The sequence below is a fragment of the Molothrus ater genome, chromosome 1 (assembly GCF_012460135.2).
Source record: "Molothrus ater isolate BHLD 08-10-18 breed brown headed cowbird chromosome 1, BPBGC_Mater_1.1, whole genome shotgun sequence".
In the NCBI taxonomy this organism is placed as follows: domain Eukaryota; kingdom Metazoa; phylum Chordata; class Aves; order Passeriformes; family Icteridae; genus Molothrus; species Molothrus ater.
Window position 1 is genome coordinate 27519590 of NC_050478.2, and position 21169 is coordinate 27540758.

General features: G+C 35.2%; 1 protein-coding gene across 4 annotated transcripts in view; it reads left to right on the top strand.

Annotated features, from left to right (window-relative positions):
* Positions 1-21169, top strand: part of PHF14 (PHD finger protein 14) — a 162248-nt gene that overhangs the window by 15423 nt on the left and 125656 nt on the right. For all 4 annotated transcript variants that reach the window (XM_036402062.2, XM_036402071.2, XM_036402080.1 and 1 more), the window contains 5 exons: positions 2003-2147; positions 10267-10426; positions 15869-15980; positions 18193-18330; positions 20201-20347. In XM_036402062.2, coding sequence (XP_036257955.1) covers positions 2003-2147; positions 10267-10426; positions 15869-15980; positions 18193-18330; positions 20201-20347 — 702 coding nt within the window. The remainder of the gene's footprint in view (positions 1-2002; positions 2148-10266; positions 10427-15868; positions 15981-18192; positions 18331-20200; positions 20348-21169) is intronic.

A 21169-nucleotide genomic window follows, 5' to 3' on the forward strand; every position in this document is an offset into this window, starting at 1 on the left:
GTTACATAGTGATCCAGCTAAAATAATTTCTCCCACTTCAGTAGGGAAGAGGACTTGCTCAGAAGTTGCAGCAGTTACTGTTATATGTAAAAGTTTCCATGTTTTGGATGAGTCTCTCAGGTGCTTGCATAGACTAAAAACAGAGGAGAGCAGCACACTTTCCAGATCACTCCCTCTCTGTGCCTGCATAAAAAAAATAAGTTGCTCAGCTGCTTTGTTTGACCTGGTAGCTGTCTTCCCATGAGGTGAACCTTAATGGTTGGGGATCCTAATATTAGAACAAAAATTTGATGCCCTTTCATCACTGCTTGTTTATTTGGGTTTTTTGGTCCATGTTTTTTGGCCCTTGTTCTCACTGCCTATACAGCTGGTGTTATTTCAGTGTTTTTACAATGTATTGCTGTTTCTTAATTTAAAGTAATACTTTGCTTTTGTTTTTTTTTTTTTTTTTTTTTAATTACCAGACCTTGGACTTCTGTAACAGTAGAGATTACCAGTGTCTTTTAAACTTCTCTTAGTGAAGCCAAGTGACAGGTTAAATCAAAAGCACTGTCAGAAAAAGCTGATCTGAGTTGTGACATGTGTCAGAGAAATCTGTGCCCATAGCACAGTTAATCTGCCAAAGTTAGGGACATCCACTGCCATTTTCCCATCTGTAATGTGAATGGTAAGCTAAGCATGGGTATTTTGGGTAATGATGAGCTGCAGTAATGTCCAGGTTTATTTCTTTCCTCAAAATGCTTTGTCCTAAAAGGAGGATGTTGGAAGAGATGCTCCATAAGTCTGAGCTCCATATCAGGGAATCTTGTTTTTCACAATTAGTTGCCTTCCTGTAAGCAATGTGACTCTGTGAATGTTCTTTTCTACTTATACATGAGCTCCTGTTCCCTTAGGCATAGTGTTGGTGCTGTATTTTATAAATGGTGAGTTGGAAACAGAAAAACATGTTTGAGAGGGCATCTTTCACCCTGATTTTTTTTTTTTTTGGATCCCACAGTTTGGAATATTTTCACACATTTTGAATGGTGCCATTAAACTCCCAGCCTTTGCTTTGAAACTATTGCTGTTTGTACAGTGGTTATTTTTCACTATTGTGTTTATTTTTGTACTTCCTTATATGCCTTCATATTAACAATAAAGGTAGTTCAAGCTCAAGTATTAAAATAAATGAATATGTATGGAGGCCATGAAACTGCAGTAGAGACAGTGGCCCTGTCTCACAATGGTAATTTTAAGAAGACAGCTTTTATTAAGAAAACTAATTTTACATATAACTTTGGTCTATGAAGCACTTGTCCACGTTTTCTTAGAAAAATTCCCCATGAAAAGCCACAATCTCTTTAAGAGCTGTGGTTCATATTGTAGGTTGCCAGAACAGGGCAAGTCCTTACTCCTCTATATATAATCAGAAGAACATATAGTTTTAATAAATTGTATAGTTTTGCACAGATATGCATAAATTTGCATTAGAACAAAACCATACAGAGTCAATAATTTGTTATATTTTTGTAAGTGAAAACTTGGCAGGCTTGGATTAGCTGTGTATTCTTGGATTTTTCAAACCTATGTGATTTTTTAAATTTTAAGAAGATGAAGCAACTTTTCTGAATGTTGGAACATTTGAAAGTCACCTTTGGCCTTTTTTTAAATTTTGATTTTAAATGGCTTCTTAGATATTCCATTTTGTAGACTATGAATGGTACAAGGACATATGTTTCTGTCTTGATGATTCTGTACTGAGGTTTCTGTCTTGACTCTTCTCTGACCTCTGGATCTTAACAGGTCTGTAGGTTGCATTGACATCCATGCATCCCAGCTCTTGTATTCGTGGAGGAAGTGTTTGAACATTTTGACAACAAAGAAGCTTCTAGCCTTTGAAAATAATGTTCCATGGTTTTTTTAATTGTTGTTCAAAAATTGAGCAAATAACAGCTCTTCTGCTTGCTTTAAATAAAATTGAAATTCCTGGCATAACCCATGTGTCTCCATTTTTCAATATCAGGACTCATTGATCCTTGAGAAGTCTCAAAATTGGAGTTCCCAGAAAATGGACCATATTTTGATTTGTTGCGTTTGTCTCGGAGATAACAGTGAAGATGCTGATGAAATAATCCAGTGTGACAACTGTGGAATAACAGTGCATGAAGGTAATACAACCCTTCATTCTTGTTGCAGAAGGAAAGCATATGCTTTGCTTTTAATAAAATTTTGACTTACTTTCTTCAAACAACACCTTTCAATGCTGGGGGGTATTTTTTTGTACTACTGCATTGATCTTTTTTAGTGGTATAACACCCATCTTCTACTTGGCAATTCAAATATAAGAACCTGTGGGATGGGACACAGTCTACAGATGCTGACACAATGAATGACAGTGTGCAAATATTGGAGCTATACACTGTATTTTCACTTTAGGATATTCTGTTAATGTGTTTTGTCTTACCTATTTCAGTGTATGAATTTGATTGCATGATTGGGATATAAGATAATGAGAATAGGAGGTCTTCTAAAAAGAAAGGTTATTTCACCTATATTTTTGCTGTACTAAAATGGCAGAAGGGGAAGAAGAAAGGTATTCTCCTAAATTCCATGACATTTATGTATTAGTGAAAACAGCTATTCTTGAACTTCCTCATAATTTTCACTGACATTTTAAAACAGGAGAATTTTGAAGTTAGAACATACTCAAGTTGTTGTTTCACTAATTCCTTCAAAATCTGGACTGTGTGTGTAATAAATGTAGGTGATCTGGTTTTACAGAAATACTCTAGAATAATAATAATTTAGGTGAATGAATGGAAGTTTTAACACCTTTACGTGGAAGATCAGACTGTATTGTGCATTGTTGCTCTTTCTCTTGAGGTTGGAAGGTAGGGGAGATGCTAACACAGAGAAGCACACCTTTTTTGTTAAAAAGCAAAACCTTTTTTCTCCATTAATCAGATTGGGGCTTTTTTCCTCATATCCTGTACATTTCAGACCTTCACCCCTTTTTTTAAGTTTTCCCAGGAAAATGAGATTAAACTACTTCAGTTATTGAAATAAAAAGAAAATAGGCTTTTATTTTTCTGAAGCATACAGCATACAAGGCATTCATTTAATGTGACTCCCTTAATTTAATTTTTTTACCTGTTTCGAATGTCTTTCTAGGTAGGAAGTGGTTTTATAAATCCCATACTCACACTTCAGTTTTCTCATATAAGATAGAAAACTGTTTCAGAACAGTAGTTGTCATGCATTGGGATGTAGTTCAGTTCTTTGCTTGACATCACTTAGGAAACCAAGGATGGAATTTCTGTCCTGTTGTTCACATGCCCTACATTGTATGTCCATGTGTGCTTCTAGCTCTTGAACCTGTTGTGGTCTTTTGAAGAGCTAATCCATACTGTCAGTGTTACTTAGAGAGCAGTTGACACCTAATTTATGATGAGCTGGGTCACACTCCAAGTGCCTTTGAGGGCATTAGTCAGGTCTTAGTGCCTTCTAGAAGTGTTAGGCTCCTAAATTTATGTGTCGTGCAGAATTCCTTCTTCTGTATCCATGAAGTTTTTTGAAAGTAACGCGTAGAATATATTTGATTTGAGATACAGTAACTATCTAAAAGTTAGTGTTATAGAACCTTGATAGATCTTATTTTTGCCCTAGCACAGTTTAATATTAACTCACAAGGAACAAAAAAAGGATCTTTTGCTGACAGTTATAAATGCATGCTTGAGAATTCCCCAAACGTTATATCCAGTCAATGCATCCAAACTCAAAGCTGTGGAGCTCCCTGAACATTTTTCCATAAGATATATTTAATGATTGTAATGATTACTAAAGTAAAGAATGATTGTGATAGAAAAATGATCCTTTGCCACTTTAGAATGAAATGATGGCAAACTCTTTTTTTATTAAAGAGGAGTGCTTTAAAAATCTCCAAAAGATCATGTCCTCATTTTACTTAGTTTGCTAAACTTTTGTCCCTACAAAAGTAAGATGTGTTTGTCGCTGTGAAGAAGATTAATTCCACTCCAGCCAAAAGCAGGGCAGTTATTAGAAAAAAATGGAACTTTTGAAGCTTTAGTTTGATCCAGTGATCGTATATATACACATATGTTCAATGACTTGGAGATTTCTGCACTCCTGCTCAGGGGTCACTGACTGACTATTTACTTCTGAATGCACAAGTAATACATGAAGACAGCCTATCATTAAGAAGTTGGAGTCAGAACTAAAATGCAATGCAACAGTTACTTTTTGGTCCTGTTTGCCTAATCATCCAATTCTGCTGATTTCCAAAATAAATTGAAAAGTAGTTGAAAAGGTAATTACTATCTAATCATATCAACACGGCTTGCAACTTTGAGAATTTTTTTTTTTCTGTTAATAGAGGCTAGATCAAAGCCAATCTTAATAGCATTGGCTTTGATCTGTACTTTGGAAATGTATACCCAGATCACAGACATAGACTGTATTTATAATCCTTTGTATTCTCATATGCAGCTGCTTGGTAGTTTGAAAAATAAGTTCCAGTAATGAGCGGGTGTGTTTTGTAAACACATTGAAATCCAAGAATTTGGTTTTATTTTTTCCTTTAGTCAATATATTGCTGTGGCTGCAGGTATCATGCTGTGTCCAGAAATTTGTTAAAATATTTAAGCTTTTGAATTTTTCAGAGCACAGTATTGAAGGAAGAGTGTCCTATTTATGAGGTGGATAGAAATCAATGTGGTGATGTTTACCTGTACTTAGGAAGAGAAATATACCAATTTCCTGCAATCTGATTTGTTCCAAAATGCCCAAAGCAAGCTGGTGGAATACCGCAGGGGTTTTCTTCATAGTTTTTATGTGCAATTTCAAGTGGTATTGTGAATGAGCCCGCTTTCTCTTCTTCCTATAGCATGGTAAATAATTATGTCCTTTCACACCCTACTGGTGTCCCACCCAGAGTCCTACATAATGATGATATTGACAGTTTGTTGTTCTTCCCCTGAAGACCTTATTTTCTCCTTCTCCTTGTTGACTACTGTTTTCTTCACTGGGAGGGGGTCCTACACACTTGACTTATGCCTTGGTGCTCTGTTCAAGTGGAAATTTCTGTCCACAGAACCTTTCTGGTGACTGAGAGAGGTTTTTTCTGTGACAGACACCTCAGTTTTAAAGTGAAGTTATTCATTAGCTGAGAAAATACTCCTCTGAGTCAAACCTACTTCTGGACACCAGGGCTCCCTCCTGGGTATTTGATGCTACCACCTTTTCCTTTTGAGGGCCTGGTGCAGCAGATGCCTCTTGAGTTGTGACTTGTATTCCTGTTGGATTGCTTGCTTGCATTAATGAGCTGTTACATAAGGTCTTCCATGGAAAAAGAGGGATGATAACTCCTCTGGGAACAACTGTGTCAGAGCTCACATGGAGGGAGCAACGTGGCCAAGAGTTAGTGGGGAGTTTTCATTCAGACCTAAAGTCATGGACCTTTAATAAATACCTTTACTTGACTTGCTGACAAGTTCTGAGATTGTGAGAAATTCAGTTTACTTTCTAATACAGCTGTTTACTCTGTGAGGTTCATATCACTTGCATGGCCTCCATCACTTGTCCAAAAACTGTCTTTGCACTGCAGACATGTGTCCAGAAATCTATGGTTAGTGGAGTAAATAACTGGTTTGAATTGTAACTGCCTTTAAAGCTGCATAAGTAGCATATGTGTAATGCTAATTTCATACCCACTCTTACACAATGCATTCATCTGTTAGTTTGAAAAGCCTGTAATTAATTAATAAGTCCATCAATTAAAAATGTGTTCTCATTTCACATATCAGCTTATCCCTGTCACATCTTCTTTCTCCCCCTCCACAAAAACGAGAAAAAAAATCTTTCTTACTGAATTTGTATAGTTGCTTTTCAGAATTTTTACTTCTGTATGAAGATAATTGTCATTTCTTTTTATAAAAGTCTTCTTTAGACACCAATCTGTCATTTTGGATAAACGCATTTGTGCTAAGATCTTGTAATAACAGGACACCTCCAACTGTGTTGTCAGTTTTTTTGACATCTTGATTGCAGTGTGTCTGAAGATGTCTGGCACACATCGTAGCATGTGCCACAAGTGTAGGTAGCATGCTTGCCAGTTGTTGTCCTTGGGTTGCTGTGAGTTAAATGAGAAAAGTTCTACATTTTTTGAGCACTTTCTTTTCCATCTCCTATCTTTGTTTCTTACTGTACTTTGATGTGTGTGTCAGAGAGTAAAAATTATCTTGCTAAAAGCGAGTGTAGTTGCCATATGCTCTACAGTATAGTAAAACATTTCTGCATTTTAATTTTGCCCCTTACTGTGGTCTGCTGCTGTCTGGTATAAAAATCCATTTTTCAAAATCACATACTTCAGTACTCTCCATTTACTAAATAAAAATATTGTTCTGAATTTATGATGCATGAAATTATTAATGTATTTATTTTATACTGTTGGACCAATTAAATTTGAATGAAATATATTTTGAATACTGTGATCTCACAACATTTAATTCTGCAAACGTAGGGTTTACCATAGAGATTGTGTTTCAGAGTATATCTAGATGTAGTTGGTGCATGCAGATATCCTCTTTGGCAAAAAAATTACCTTCCCAGAGAAACAGAGGACCAGCTGCAGCCACAAAAAGAACTAGGTCTCTACTTCTGTTTCTCTCAGTGGTATAAATTTCAGAACAATTGTTTTAATGGTATTATTTTAAAGTGTGTGCAATTTCTTTTTATTGACAATCACATGAAGATATAAGCTATTGGCAGAGTAAAATGACATCAAAATTAGGGAATAAAAAGGTCTGTTTTCTGTATCTAATGACATACCTTCAACAGACAACTTGGCTGTAATTGTAATATATAGATGGCATTAATGGAACTCTAGTAAGTGGTGTGAAAATTTTACCTTCTTGAATTTCATGTGTTTAAATTCATAGGTTAGTATTACACTAAACTGGTTTTATTGTTTAGTGTTAATGGTGTTCAAAGAGGTGTCAGAAATGGATTTATCATACAGAAATCTAAGAGCATGAGGATTCAATGAACTTAAGTTCAAAAGGAGCTCTTAGGGGTGTTCTGAAGATCCAGACTTCAGAATTTTTGTGAATGTTAAGGAAAGGCAGCATGCATTTTAAGCAAAGCGTTTAAAAGTTACTTGATTTTCTTCAGCATATTTTCCAGTCAAAGGGGCAGCTGGTTGACTTAATAGCAAATAGGTCAGAGGTGCAGTGATAATACTTGGAACCAGAAATGTCCTTTACAGGTTCTGTACCCTTCCCCCTGTTGTCCTTTCAGGCCTGAAGTAGTCATACTGTTTGTACAATTGGGTTACTTTTAAAGGGAGCCTAAAGATTACCTCCTGGTGCTTTTACTAAGCAAGCCCTTAGGTTGTTTTCTGTTCCAACACCAGCAATTCCCAATAATTCATTCAGAATCATTGGATTGATCAACTTTAAATTGATATTCAGTATAGGATGGAATGATTTACCAAGTAGCAGCTTTGTATTTGCATATCTATGCATTTTGAAGTCATGAAAATAATACTTTTTAAAATTTTTGTTAATAGGAACAAAATAATTTTTCCAGCATGGCAAAATAAGGCAGGTAGTAGTAAGTTGAACCTTTGTTGTAGTCAGCTTTTAAGGGTTCTAAAATGATACATTTAATTTATATTTATATTCATGATTTATTTAGACTTTAGAGTATACTGAAATTGGCTCTTACCAGAAGTCACTCAAGAACAATTACAAAGCATGTTCTGTGAAACCTAGCTTCAGAGCCAACAAGGTTTTGTATTGCAGTTTTTTGTATTGCAGGTTTTTTATTGTTTGATTCAGCAGCTTTATTTGGCAGCATACACCAGGTCAGCAACAGTCTTACAGGCTAGATTTCCTTTCCTTCAGCTTGGTGGTGGACCAGATTGTTTTGATATTTTTATCAGCAATGATTAATGGTAATCTAGTTTGTTTTCTCCAGCTAAAGACCACCCCTTTTAGTTGTAACAATGTGGTGTTTAGCTTTTACTAAATGCCAGGTAGATAAAAGAGTAAATGTCTCCTTATCTGTCAGAGATCTTAAACTCTTTAGAGCTGTCACTAAGATTTATATACAAATTGGGGCAAAAAAAATGGGTAAAAAAGATGGACTTTTTTTTCCCCCCACTTTAAAAAATGGCATATGTTTGTATTGTTATAGAAATAATGTTTAATGCCAACACATGTTATAAGGATCTAAATAATTGCAGCACATTTGTGTCATTTTCTAGGAGGAAGGATAAAAACGATCAGGTATAAATGACTGATAAGTATTATAAAGCAACTATTTCAGAATGAAGGTAAGACAGTTTGGGGAGGTCATTCTAATTTTAGTAGACTGGTGGCACTTAGGCTAGAAAAGCAAATCTAATTACTTTCAATTGGTGAAGAAGCATCGGCGTTTGAAAGAAACTGATTTTATTTTGCCATGTGGATTGAGGACAGAATTGCTTCATCAGTAATGTTAAGAAATTTTTAGTAAGTACTTTTAAGAAAATGTTAAAATGTTTTGAAGTCTAAAGGAATTACTAATAGGTTCATTAGCTCTATGATATCAATGGACCATGTGTTTGTGCATTAGTGTTATTGCTGAAAAGGAGATTTGCTGGCATCTATTCAAAATTGTGTTATTAGAATTAAAAAAATACTTTGTGGAATGTTGCTTTAAGCTGATACCACATTATAAGGAAGGTGGAGTGACTCTATGCATGAGCTATATGATCTTGTATATCCCTAATGAAATTTGTCGGTGAATGCACTTCTGCACATGACTTGTCCTTTCATTCTAGAACACTTTTTATTATGAAAAGAAACATTCTGTCATCTTATTTGAATTCTTATTGATGAGGCTCATCCTGTAATGGAAGACTATGTTTCTTAAGTGGTTCCTGCAGTGTTGCTTATTTCCTGAGTGTGGTTGCAGTATATTATGCAGACCTCTGTTTCTGTCACAAGGGGAGTTGGAGCACTGTTGCTATTTTATTACAGCCAGCGGGTAATGAAACAAAGTAAAAAATCATGTTGCTATTTAATTGCACAATTGAGTAATTTTACTGCTTTGAAAGCACAAATTTTGACTTGATTGCTGCATTTGATAAATAGCTGAATGTAATTTTTTAGTAAAGTCTTCACTGTGTTTTAAGTGTTGACAATTAGGTATTTTTTCTCTTATTGAATAGCAGCTAAATGTTCAGAATGTGGGATATGAAAAAACAGTTTTGTGGTGATTAGCTTTAGTATCTTTTTGTCATTCGTAGTAGTACTAATACAACTTTTGCACTTGTGCAAAATTTAAGTAACAAATCACTTTAAAGACACTGTTTTCCTAAATTTGTGGTAATTGAGCATGCATAGGCACCTAAGCAGTCATAAAGAATACCCTAGTTGTACTGAAGAAGAATGGAGAAAGTGAATGATTGAGCCTAGCTATAATTTAAAACCAGGTACAAATGAGAGTGCTTAAAAAAAAATATATATTTCATCAGTCACCATTGTGGTGTCTCAGAATTGTCAGTTTGTACTCCAGAAACTATACTCTGGTTTCGAAGTTGCACAAGAGTTCTTAAGGTCAGTTCTACAATTCATTGAGTAGGTAAATAGTCTTTATTTCATGTGTATATTCTTTTGTAGTTTATTTGCGTGCTGAATGCAAAGTGGAAAAGTGGAGTGTATATTTTTGACTGGATTCTATTGACATAATGAACCTCTAGAAGAAAATCCAAGCACTCTTCCTTCCCTCCAAAAAATGTTCATTTTCAGGGAGAAGAGCTTGTTGCTTTTTTCTTGAAATATATTTCTTTACTCAAAAAATGCATTGAGTTTTTTTAAAATGTTTAGTTGCTTCAAGACTTGTTTTCTTACTTTTCTTCCTAATGGATATTCTGTAAGAACACAAAGTGTAGCTAGAAGAATAAAGTGAAACACTCTTCTTTCGTCTTGTTTTTTTAGTTGTAATCTAATACAATCATATAAAACAGGTGACTTTTTAATGTAAAGGAAAATGTAAAATTTTTAATGTAAAGTAAAATGTAAAATCGCTTTAAAATGTAAATTTTGCTCTAACCATAACAATTTTAAAAGTAATTGTAAACTTTCTTGAGTATCTCAGTATTTCTCTTGAATTGTTCCCCTGAATCTGTATATGTGTATGTTTCCCTCTGAAGTCATAACTGGCAAGTGGCTGCTTCTACCATTGTCTCTTCTTGTATTGATCTTCCATTTGTCCTGTGTGTAGGTTGCTATGGTGTTGATGGAGAGAGTGACTCTATCATGAGTTCAGCTTCAGAAAATTCCACAGAGCCTTGGTTTTGTGATGCATGCAAATGTGGTGTCACACCTAGCTGTGAATTGTGTCCCAACCAGGATGGGATCTTCAAGGAGACTGATGCAGGCAGGTAAGACTGAATAAGTGGTGCTTTGAATTTGGTGTCGTCTTACCTTTAAAAGATTGGGTTTTTTCCTATACCTTGTAGAGACTGTGCTCATCCTACTTTCAAGTAGGATGTAGGTGGGAGAAAAACTGCATGTTTTTATTTTAGTAGTGCAAAGGACTGGATCAGTAATGCCAGGCAATGTGAAAAAGTAGCATAACAAAATTATATTGAGGATGTGCTAAAGGTATTCAGACAGACCTTATATATTATGATTATTTAGAATTATGAAGATTTTATTCTTGATTTTTGAGAATATTCTTCTTTTTAGGATTGAATTCATGTCTAATTTGAGATTATGCAGATTAATTCTCATGATGTCTTCAGTTCCTGTCACATTCGAAAATAAATTAAGATATACATATTAGTGATAACTAATTATCTGTACTAAAGGCAAAAACTGTGTTATCAGTGCTGACTGATTTATGCTTAGTGTTGCTAGGTTTTGCTGCATGGTTTCATGGGTGTTGTTTTTTTAGGGTTTTTTTTTTTTTTTTTTGGTTATTTTTGTTTTGTTTTGGTTTGGTTGTTTTTTTTTAAATAGACCATGAAAATTAAGGTTTTTTTCCATACACTTTATGGTTGTATAAATTGCATGTGTGTGGTAAAAAGTAAAGTTTTCAGCTTATGAAAGCTGGGCTTTTCATAAGCTTAAAAAAAAAGTTACACAAATGAGTCAAGGTTTGTAGTGAATAATTTTGAATCTTGGAGGTATTAGTGCTTTTTTAATACTTCTAGGGTTCAGATCATTGTTTCTGGTTTGTAGTAGGTTTAAGAGTGTATGTGCATCTTCCTTATAAAGCCTTTACACAACTAAGCAAATTGTGCTTTTCCAGTTGTTTTCTGTTTTGATAATAATGCTTCTATAGGCAAGAAAATTACTCTTAAAGACTATAGGTCAATTGTGTAACAGCAAATGTAAGACTTGATATCACCTGGCAAATTTTATTTCAACCTTTTTATTCCTGTGTTCTGCAAACAATTTAAGCCCTACAAATATAACTTTCCATGCTATCCAGTAGAAATTATAAGTCAGCATTTTAATAATTGCCTAATTTTTTTCTTGTGAAGGGGTGGTGTGCTTTTAGTTAACCTGGAAGTATTTTCTTTGTTACATTGATTGTCTTTGCAGAAGCACATGCCTGCCTTGGTGACAGTGGGCGTTATCACAATATTTTATTCTTGTTATTGTATCTTTATTTCCTAAGTAATAATGATATTGCTATCCTGGATGAGTTTATTCTCCCAGATGAAGAGGTTATATACTGGAAAAACAAAACAAATACCAATTGCTATTTACTAGTTGACATTATTAATACATGAGAATTCCTGTGCTCTCATTTTATTATTTATTTATAAATTTGAATTCTCATGGGTAGGGGGGCACTATAGACTAGGAGTGGGGTCTTGGGGCAGTGTCCATTATGTTTCCATTGTACTCAGTTAACTGTAATCCAGTTCAGTACTTTTCTTGATGTGTTAGCAGGAAGGCACTACTGAGTAACAGATTCCTTTGCCCCACCATTGCTCTTCATCCCCTTACCACCTTTTAAAAATAAATTCTCCATATGCATCAGTGCTCAAAATAACACAAAGCAAACCTACTCAGTTTCTCTTCATAATCGAATTGGAATAATTTCTCTCTTTTTACATGAAAGGTCAATAATTAGAATAATGAGGTGCTTAATTTCTCAGCAGAAGCCTTTTCACATTAATCTCTGTTTCACAAGTATAAATGTGAATTTATGAAATTTTATTTCTCAAAATGCTATTATCCAAAAATATAAATTCTGTCCTTGTTTCAGTATGGAGTTTTTCTTCCTTCCTAATCAACATCTGTCATCATTGCTCCAAGCTAAATGGATGCTAAAGTAACAAGGAAGATTATTCTTCTTTGATTACCCAATTTGTCTTAATTACAAGCTTCTAAAACATGTGCAGCTAAATAAATGAGCAGGAAAATACTTAGAACTGGTATTAAAAGCAGCTGAAGCTGCTTCAGCTGTGAACTTGACTGACTTGTGTATGTTTTTTAATAAAGATTCAGGTCTGAGTTCACATATAGGTGGTTAAAGAAATGAGGCACTTGTGTGCCAATCACACAGAAATGGCAGTTTAAATCTGTAGTACTGCAATACTTGGGTGACATGTACTAAAACATTTTGAGAAGGTCAGTATGAAGCAAGCAGCCAGCTGTTGGGTTTATCATAGATAAACTCCTACAGAGTGCAGCAGCATTAAATACACCAGTGGAGCATGAAAAAACTGTGCAAATTAAATTGAGAAAGCAGCTGCTTGTAGATGTGTATCTTTATATTGAACTTCAGAGAGTATGTTTAGTATTAAAACTTGCTATCAAAAATCTCCAACCAGAACCTTGGATTTTTGTTAAGAATAATAGTTGTGGAGATATGTAACTTCTGTTTATAAGAATTTGTTCTCTATTACACACCTTAATTTAAAGAAGAGTATAGAAAAGAAGCCATATAGAATTCAGATGTTTTTGTTTACAAACAAGAAGTCTATTTATCTCAGGGTTGCAGGTCTCATTCTGTGTGTTGTATTTTACTTTTTTTTTAAATTTTGTTTTAAAAACAAGTACAATATGCTCATGTCAACAAGGTATTTATTTTAGTAAATCATAATGTTTACCAGAATGTGCATTTAAGCATGTACATGTGCTTTTTTTAGTAGAGGAGCATTTCATAAAAGTATGGTGGTGATTTAGGCCAAGCTATTGCCACTCCTGGATACAGCGTGGAATGGCAGAGGTGGTACCTGGTGCTCCACTGCTCCCCTGCAGGGATAGGTTGTGCCTCCACTGGATTTATGGGGAGTCAGACAGAAGATGTACTTTTCATATACTAATGAGAAGAATTGGATATTTTGCATGTAACATTGTATTCAGTTAGAGATTTTTGGTGGCATGCTGGAGTGTTTCTGCTGTAATAAAACCACTGATGAGGTTTTCTCCCTTTCTGAGCAGCAAGAAGTTTGGCAGAATACTTGAGTGTCTCAGCTTGTTCTCTGGCAGCTAGCAGGCTGCCATATTTGTACTAGATTGTTTAAACACGAGGTTGTAACTCATCTTTAAGTTTTCTTTGCTTCTTCCTATGGTAACAGTGCTGTGACCAAATAATTTTGTGGATGTGAAGAACACTAATAAAATTTGTGGAGGCAAAACAATGCAGTTCTTGCATATAAATGTGTATTTGGGATATACATAATTCTAATTGTTTTAAGTTTATATGTTTTAAAGGGAACTTACTACTTAGCATCCCAAGTCTGAGTCATTTAACCATAGGATAAATATTTGTTTTTAAATACACAAGTGAAAAGAATCTTGTCAGATATGACACAGTGGATCAGTCAATGTTGTGGCTTGTTAGATTTACTGGGAAATTTCTTACAGAGAGAAGCAATTTAGTAGCTTTTAAGTACTTTCTTACTGTTACTAGGATTTTTCTGTTATCCACTTAATATCTTGGACTGTTTTGGGGGAAAATGGTAAGTAAATAGTCTGTTCATCAGTTTTGTGCATTGAAAGATCATTGTTCTCTTTTGTAAAGACTGAAACATCTATGTATTTTTGAACTTACTACTGAACCTTTCATATTTTGCTTTTTTGGAATTTCTGACGGGATCTATGATTCATAAATAACGTGAAACTTAATAAATCTGAGTGTGATAAAGTCCAGCGTTGTAGGTCTAAGGACCATTGATGAGAAGTGTGCTCCTTTGGGAAACCAGGGCTACATGGAGCTCCTGAATAGTATAACCATAAACTTCAGTATTTCTCTCCTCTGTAAGCAGCTAGTTAATAACAGTAGCTGTTTTAAGTGCACTTGAACCCAGGATGTTATTGCTGAATAATTCAGTATAACTGAATTTTTTAAATTGACGTACAAATGAAAGAGGAGGGAGAAGAGATAGACTAAACAGTGGTAGAAGATTGGGAAAAAGAGCACAGCAGCATGGGGGCAGATTTTAGCAGGTGGTAACAGGTCTGTACTGAATCCCTGGTAAAAGAGACAAGGGAAGAAGTGTTTCTCACATCATCATGAGTCTTCTTGAATACAGGGAGTAGATTCTATTATTTGATTAGAACAGAAGAGAGTTTTAGTCTTCACTAGTGTTACATTTACTGTTAAACAGTAATGACTGGAAGATTGTAAAGTGCTGAATTAACACACTTGCTGAGGCTATTTCAGCTCAGTTATGTCTGAAGTCTCTAGCTGTATTATGTATCATGTGGGACTTTATAGGTTCAGAGTGTTAGCTACAATCTCTGCAATTGAAAGGCCATTTTCTTGAATATCTTAAAATAACAAAAAAGTAGCAATCTTGACCCTCCGTCTATCGCAGTTTTTTCCCACCTGATGCAAGGAGTAGCAAATACTTCCTGAATTTTGATAAAACAGTAAGATTATTTGCAGTAGTTTGTCTCAGTTAATTTGATTCATGCATGCTGTGCAGAACAGATTTTAGTTTGTCACTAACTTATGGTTTGTGACAGTGGGAGCTGGATCTTTTAGAAAATGTTCATTACAAGAACAATGGAAGAAGAAGACTAAGAGGAAAAATTGTATTCTGCTGCAAGGCTATTTTTGGGTAGCTGAGAGCTTCAGGAGGTTAAGAAGATACCTGTCAAGAGCAGTCTTGAGGCTTGTGTGGCATTTGTTTACTATACTCTGAGGTCCAGATTCATTTTCTGCCACTCAGGGCTGAAGATTAGACCTCCTGCTCTGTAGTTTTTTTTTATGGCCAGTGAAGAAGGGAACAACTAAGTAAACTAAGTGTGTTTATCTGAGTTTCAGATAGGCCTTTTTGTTATACAGCTCAGATGTGTTTATACTTGAATACAAGTCCTCTCATTGTTGCTTAAAACTAACAAGTTTTGGTGATCCTAACAAGTGCAACTAACAGTGCAAAGTCTGATTGATGCTGTGTTGTAAGTGTTTCATAGCTATATGCTCAGAGCTCAGTGTTGCTGTGACTACCTGTATAATTTTGTTTGTTCCCTTCCTACCCCCTGCCACATTATGAAAATATCTGTCTGCCTTAGCTTTATAAGTGATATCAAAATCTTCATACACCTTTCATGTTCCTTGAAAAGTGTGTGGAGCCCTTGGAAACACCATCAGAAAGTGAAGGTGATGGTAGCCCAGCCCATGATCCAGACAGGCAGAGCAGTCCCAGTGCCTTTGAAAGGCATTACTCCATGGTTCATTGTCTGAGCTCTTGAATTCCAAATAGGCACTCCATCCCTGCTTTTAATCTACTTTCCTTCAAGTGTTTCAGCTAGCATCTGCAACATTTACAAGGCATTTTGAAATCTGCAAATGGTGAGTATAATATAGGATCAAAATGTTGGTAACAGTAACCTAATTTTGTCCGCTGTTTTAGGTGGGTCCACATTGTTTGTGCCCTCTATGTTCCAGGAGTGGCATTTGGAGATATTGACAAGCTGAGGCCGGTAACACTAACAGAAATGAATTATTCCAAGTATGGTGCAAAGGTAAGTTTAGAAGAGGTGTAGTGGCAACAAGTGGCTGTATTTTATGTTTTAACATGTAATAAGAATAAAATGCATCTTCCCAACTTTATTTTTCTTTTTTGTAGCAATTTTGTAGTGTGGTTAAGGACTAAAAATGAGATAAAGTTTATTAATGGTTGTTATACCTACAACTTACATGCTCTTCCCTCCATCTTTCTGTCTGTTCCCTTAGCACCAGTCTCCATAATTTCTGTCACCATTTTTGCCCAGTTGCCCTGATTTTTTACAGAGGTGCTAATGTCTTTTGAAGTCAGTGGCAGATTGACAAAATGTGAATGGAAAGCAAGGAGGATTCATAAGATGAGAAATAGGAGGTTAAGTTGATTAAGAAAGGGGCAGATGTGCCTTCAGTAAGAATGACTTTAGAGTTCATATGTAAGCCAGTATGCATACAGCAGGCTGTTCCAAAGCAGTGTTTACTAAAATCCACAGCAACATAGGACCCTCAACTTGAACTGATACATGGTTCTAAAGTTAAAATTGTTTTACATGTAAATGTTTTCAGTTCAGATCAAAAGTAATCATGAACAAACCATACAGAAAACCATTGTAGTGGGCAGAGAGCAGCACTCATTAGTTTGCTAAATACTATTTGTCTGGCTAATGGAGACAGGGTGGAGAAGCCATGTCTATCAGGCCAATGTGAGGAAATGTGGTTGGTTCTAATTCTGCAGCTATAAAGCTTCATTTCTGCCAAGTCACTTTTGTTTTCTTGATTTTTTTCTACTTGTTAAATAGAATACTAAATGAAAATGTGTAGTGCAGTTTTAAAAATGGATACAATGTAGACTGAATAGACTAAAACACTTTGGAGTAGCCCGTGTACAGTACACCTGTATCAGGAGCCTGGGCCTGCTGAGGCATTTAGCCTTGTTCAGAAATGTTTGGGTTGTAAAAGGTTGGGGCAAGCACGCCAGACTCTGCAAATTATTGTTGAAATGAATACCACTCTTTTTTTTAATAAGTGATGTATAGGATCAGGGAAAAGAATTTGGGCATCTTTTCTTGCTGTGAGTAAGGTGAAAGTGACCTGTACAGGTGAAGAAGACTCATTGCTGTTGGAAAGCTGTAAATCTTGTTTGCTATATTAAGTGTGGAAGTTACAGCTCATTTTGCTACATTCTTCCTTCAAAACCAGCATAATATAATAGATTTTTAAATTTAATTTCTTATCTGTTAGGTGTTGCAGCTACACAGCTAAAGGGTGCCTTTCTAGTGTAGCATATGTGATGTTTTGAGATTCTTCAGTCACTGAGTTTTCCTTAGCATTCCCTTCTGTTGTTTAGCTTTCTGCATGGTGATATTTTCTCTAGGTGATAGACAGCTTTGCTCTCTCTTCAGCAAGTAGAAGTCTAGGAAATGCATGCCTGTATAATTTTAGATCATCTTTATGCACTGGAGAGCAGCACTGCTCAAGCAAGGCGTGTTCCCATTTCCTGCTTATCTGCTCATTTCTCTAGATTGCTGGCACAGGGATTTGGTCTGAAATTGTGGAGAAAGAGACTGAGGAATTGATCTGACTGAAAAATTAGTTAATTGTTTTTTTCCAGGTCGTATTTGGGGATGTCAGTTGGTTGTTTTTCAAGTGACTGTGCCTACAATGCACATATCTGAAGCCATGGTTGCTTAATTAAGTGAATCACAACCATCCTTACTGATATTTATGATTTTTGAATATTTGTTTCTGCACTGTCACATGTTTACTCCTCTGTCATTGCTTATCAAAGGACATGTACATAAATATCTATGGTTTCCAGTCATTTAGAGCACTGCTCTTTTATTGATGTTTGTCCTCAGAACTCATTGAACATTTGCTGAGGAGTGGTGGTTTTTTTATACCATGGTTATACAACTAATTGTGCTTGATTTGCTTTGATGTTATTTTGTTGTTTTGTTGAAGGGGAATGCAGTACATGGAGGTTCATATAAAAATTCATCTAACATGCTGTTTAGATTATTTAAGCACTTTACCATTGTTGAAAATGAAATTAGTAGTGGGAGTTGAGAAAGCAGAAAGCTTTAAGTGGTGTCAGCTGTTGGGAGCATACTTGGTTTCTGTACCACACAGGAGTCACCTACCAGTTTAGTTTTTATATATGACATAAATTATCAAATATTAGGCGAAGTGCACCTGAAAAATTTGCTGTGGCCTTTTCCATTCTTCTTTATGAAGGAGTGCAGCTTTTGTGAAGATCCTCGTTTTGCCAGAACTGGTGTGTGCATTAGTTGTGATGCTGGGATGTGCAGAGCTTATTTCCATGTGACCTGTGCTCAGAAGGAAGGCCTCCTCTCAGAAGCAGCAGCAGAAGAGGTAGGTATGGAAGGATAGAATAAAAGATCTCTATTGAAAGCTTATGGAGATGACCTGAAATGGTAGCTGTTTTGTTCACAGGTCCTGAACAAAGTTTTTAAGTAGGTAACAAGTAAGGGAGTAAGGGAACTGTACATGAAGAGCCTTCACCAAATTGTCCATCTCTGAGCATCTTTTGAAACTGACTGGAAAAAAGGACAGAGAAAGTTAACACAGAGCTTGGCTTAACAGACTGTCAGTCAATACAGACAGGCATTCTATTTCCTGAACTTCACATAAGGTGACATACTTACCTAGCTGTTTGTGTCATACAGTAATCTGTTTCATACCAAATAGGAAACTTGAGAAATCAATTCTGATGCCACTTTTTCATGTATGTTTTCCAGTATTTACTTCAAATTGTAGTACATAGATATGATTTTCCTTGTTGTAACATAAATCTTTGGAATCAGAATAAAAAGCAAGTATTTATAACCTCCTGATAACTTCTTAATATATTTTCTTAACAGTTTTTTCCCTGTAATATGATCTAAAGCAATTCAGATTTGAAGTTCCTACTTCCTGATTCATTTTTATGGTATAAGTACTTTTAGGTTGTCCAATTTCATCCTGATACATATCATTTGGATTAAGCCAGTCGTGTTTGTAGCTTCACAATTTAGTTTTTTGCCTTAGGAAGTGGCACAGGTAACACAAAACCAAGCATTACTTTCACTGTTGATATTGACACTTTTGTTTCCAAAAACAGTGGACCACTAAGGGATTCATGAAGGAATCACAAAATATTTCTTCTGTTGGACTTATAAATAGGAAGATAGCACATTACCTCATTGTTGTTGTCCTTAATAGATTATGTGTAAGGTTGAGTCTTTAAATGCCCTATGTGAATTCCCTCTGGCTATATGTATCTGCTTGCCTTTCCACCTTAAAATTTTGTTACATGTTGTCTGCAGTCAAATTTTTAATCAAGGTCTCACATCATCTCATTTTAGGACACAGCTAATTTTTGAAGTAAGCTGTCTCATACTGTGAAAATCTAAATTAAAATAAAATGTGCTTGTAAGGAAAGTCAGAGTAAATTTTATTAGTCTATGTTTTATAAGTGGAATAAAGGAAAATTTGATAGGCAGGTAATTTATTAATATTTGTATTACTTTATGAAGAAAGAATGCTTTAATTTTTTCTTAGTTTATAGATTTATGATGTTGTTTGTACACTTTTGAAAGTACAAAGGCAATTAAATGTGTTTCTCAAACCATGTGTCTTCATGGCTCAGATACTTGTAGTCTGCTTGCAGGGTTTGCAGATGCTGAAGTTGCTACAAACTTAGCCATGATAGTGTGCAGATATGATGGAATGAAAAATGGGAAAAAAATCATCTGAGAGGTGATAAATCATTTGAGGGTATAGCCACCAAAATTGTTGGAAAAACATTAGAGAAACCAAATATAGTTTGATAGTATTCAGAATTATTAAGCACTTTTAGGATTTCATTTAAAAGGCACAATGAATCAACAGGAAATGAATACATCTTATATGTTAAAGGGATTTGTATTTAAGAATTTATTTTGCTGGGATTTTTTTCCTGGGAATGCAAATATAGTACAGAGATGGACTGGGAGAGAGTTAAATCGTTAATGCATTTAGAAACATTTAGGATCATGCAGTGAAAACAATGGAAAAACAGCTTATATTGTAAATTACATCAACATGACAAAATTGATTTAGAAACATATTTTTTAGTTGTTTTTATAAACATGCCCATTTGAACAAGTGAACTGATTGCCAGAATGTTTTTGCTTCAGAGCCTTTTGGCCTTACTTTGTCTCACTCTGTTTTCATTCCTTCCCCTTTGTTTTTTCTGAAACAGGATATAGCTGACCCTTTTTTTGCTTATTGTAAACAGCATGCGGACAGGTTAGACAGAAAATGGAAGCGGAAGAACTACTTGGCATTACAATCTTACTGTAAAATGTCCTTGCAGGAAAGAGAAAAGCAGCTTTCACCAGAAGCTCAGGTATTGTATTCGTGGCACAAATGCCCCTGTATTAATAATCCATATTAAACAAGACAGAAATTAAGAGAAGGGAAAAGTGTTATTATAGTAGAAAATTAAATGTGGAATATACTGATAGTGCATGGTCATTTAACAGCTCGCAGAACTGTTTGTAGGGTTTGGTCTCTAAGAACAATTATCTCTATATATGATATAGTTATATCTCATATATATTATCTATCTATTTCAATAAATATCAAATATCTGTGCATGTCTGAATTGAAAAATATTACTTTGCTTTTGAGGTAAAAAGTTGGTAATTACTTTTTCATTGTAATTTATAGATTTTGTTTAATATTTTCTTCAAGATTCTGAAGACAAAAGGCCAGAAAAAAATGGGCTTTTCTATTTCTATCTGAATTTCCAAATTTGTAGGTCTAAGTGGAATTCTGTGTGCCAGGTGTTTTCATAGTAATGACTTCCTAGGAAAAGAAATAATGTATGCACAGAAGTGAGTCTGTGCTACTGCGTGGGAGTTGTCTGAAAGCCTTAGGCAAGTCTATATCCCTGTCTACTGACAGATGCATTTAAAACTGTTTAGTTGCTGCAGAAGCTCAACTGATAAAAGTCCTGTTGATACAAAGGTTTCAATTCCTCTGAGGGAATCTGCATACTTTCATTTTTCAATGTGTGTCTTTTATTTATTTTTTCTGATTTTGAGGAATTTCTAGCATAGTTTGCTTCACTGCTTAGACTGAACTACATTCCATGGAAAAATCACACCTGTCTAGAAAAGCAGCTTGTTACCTAAACAAAACCGCCCGATTATTTGTAGAAAGTAGC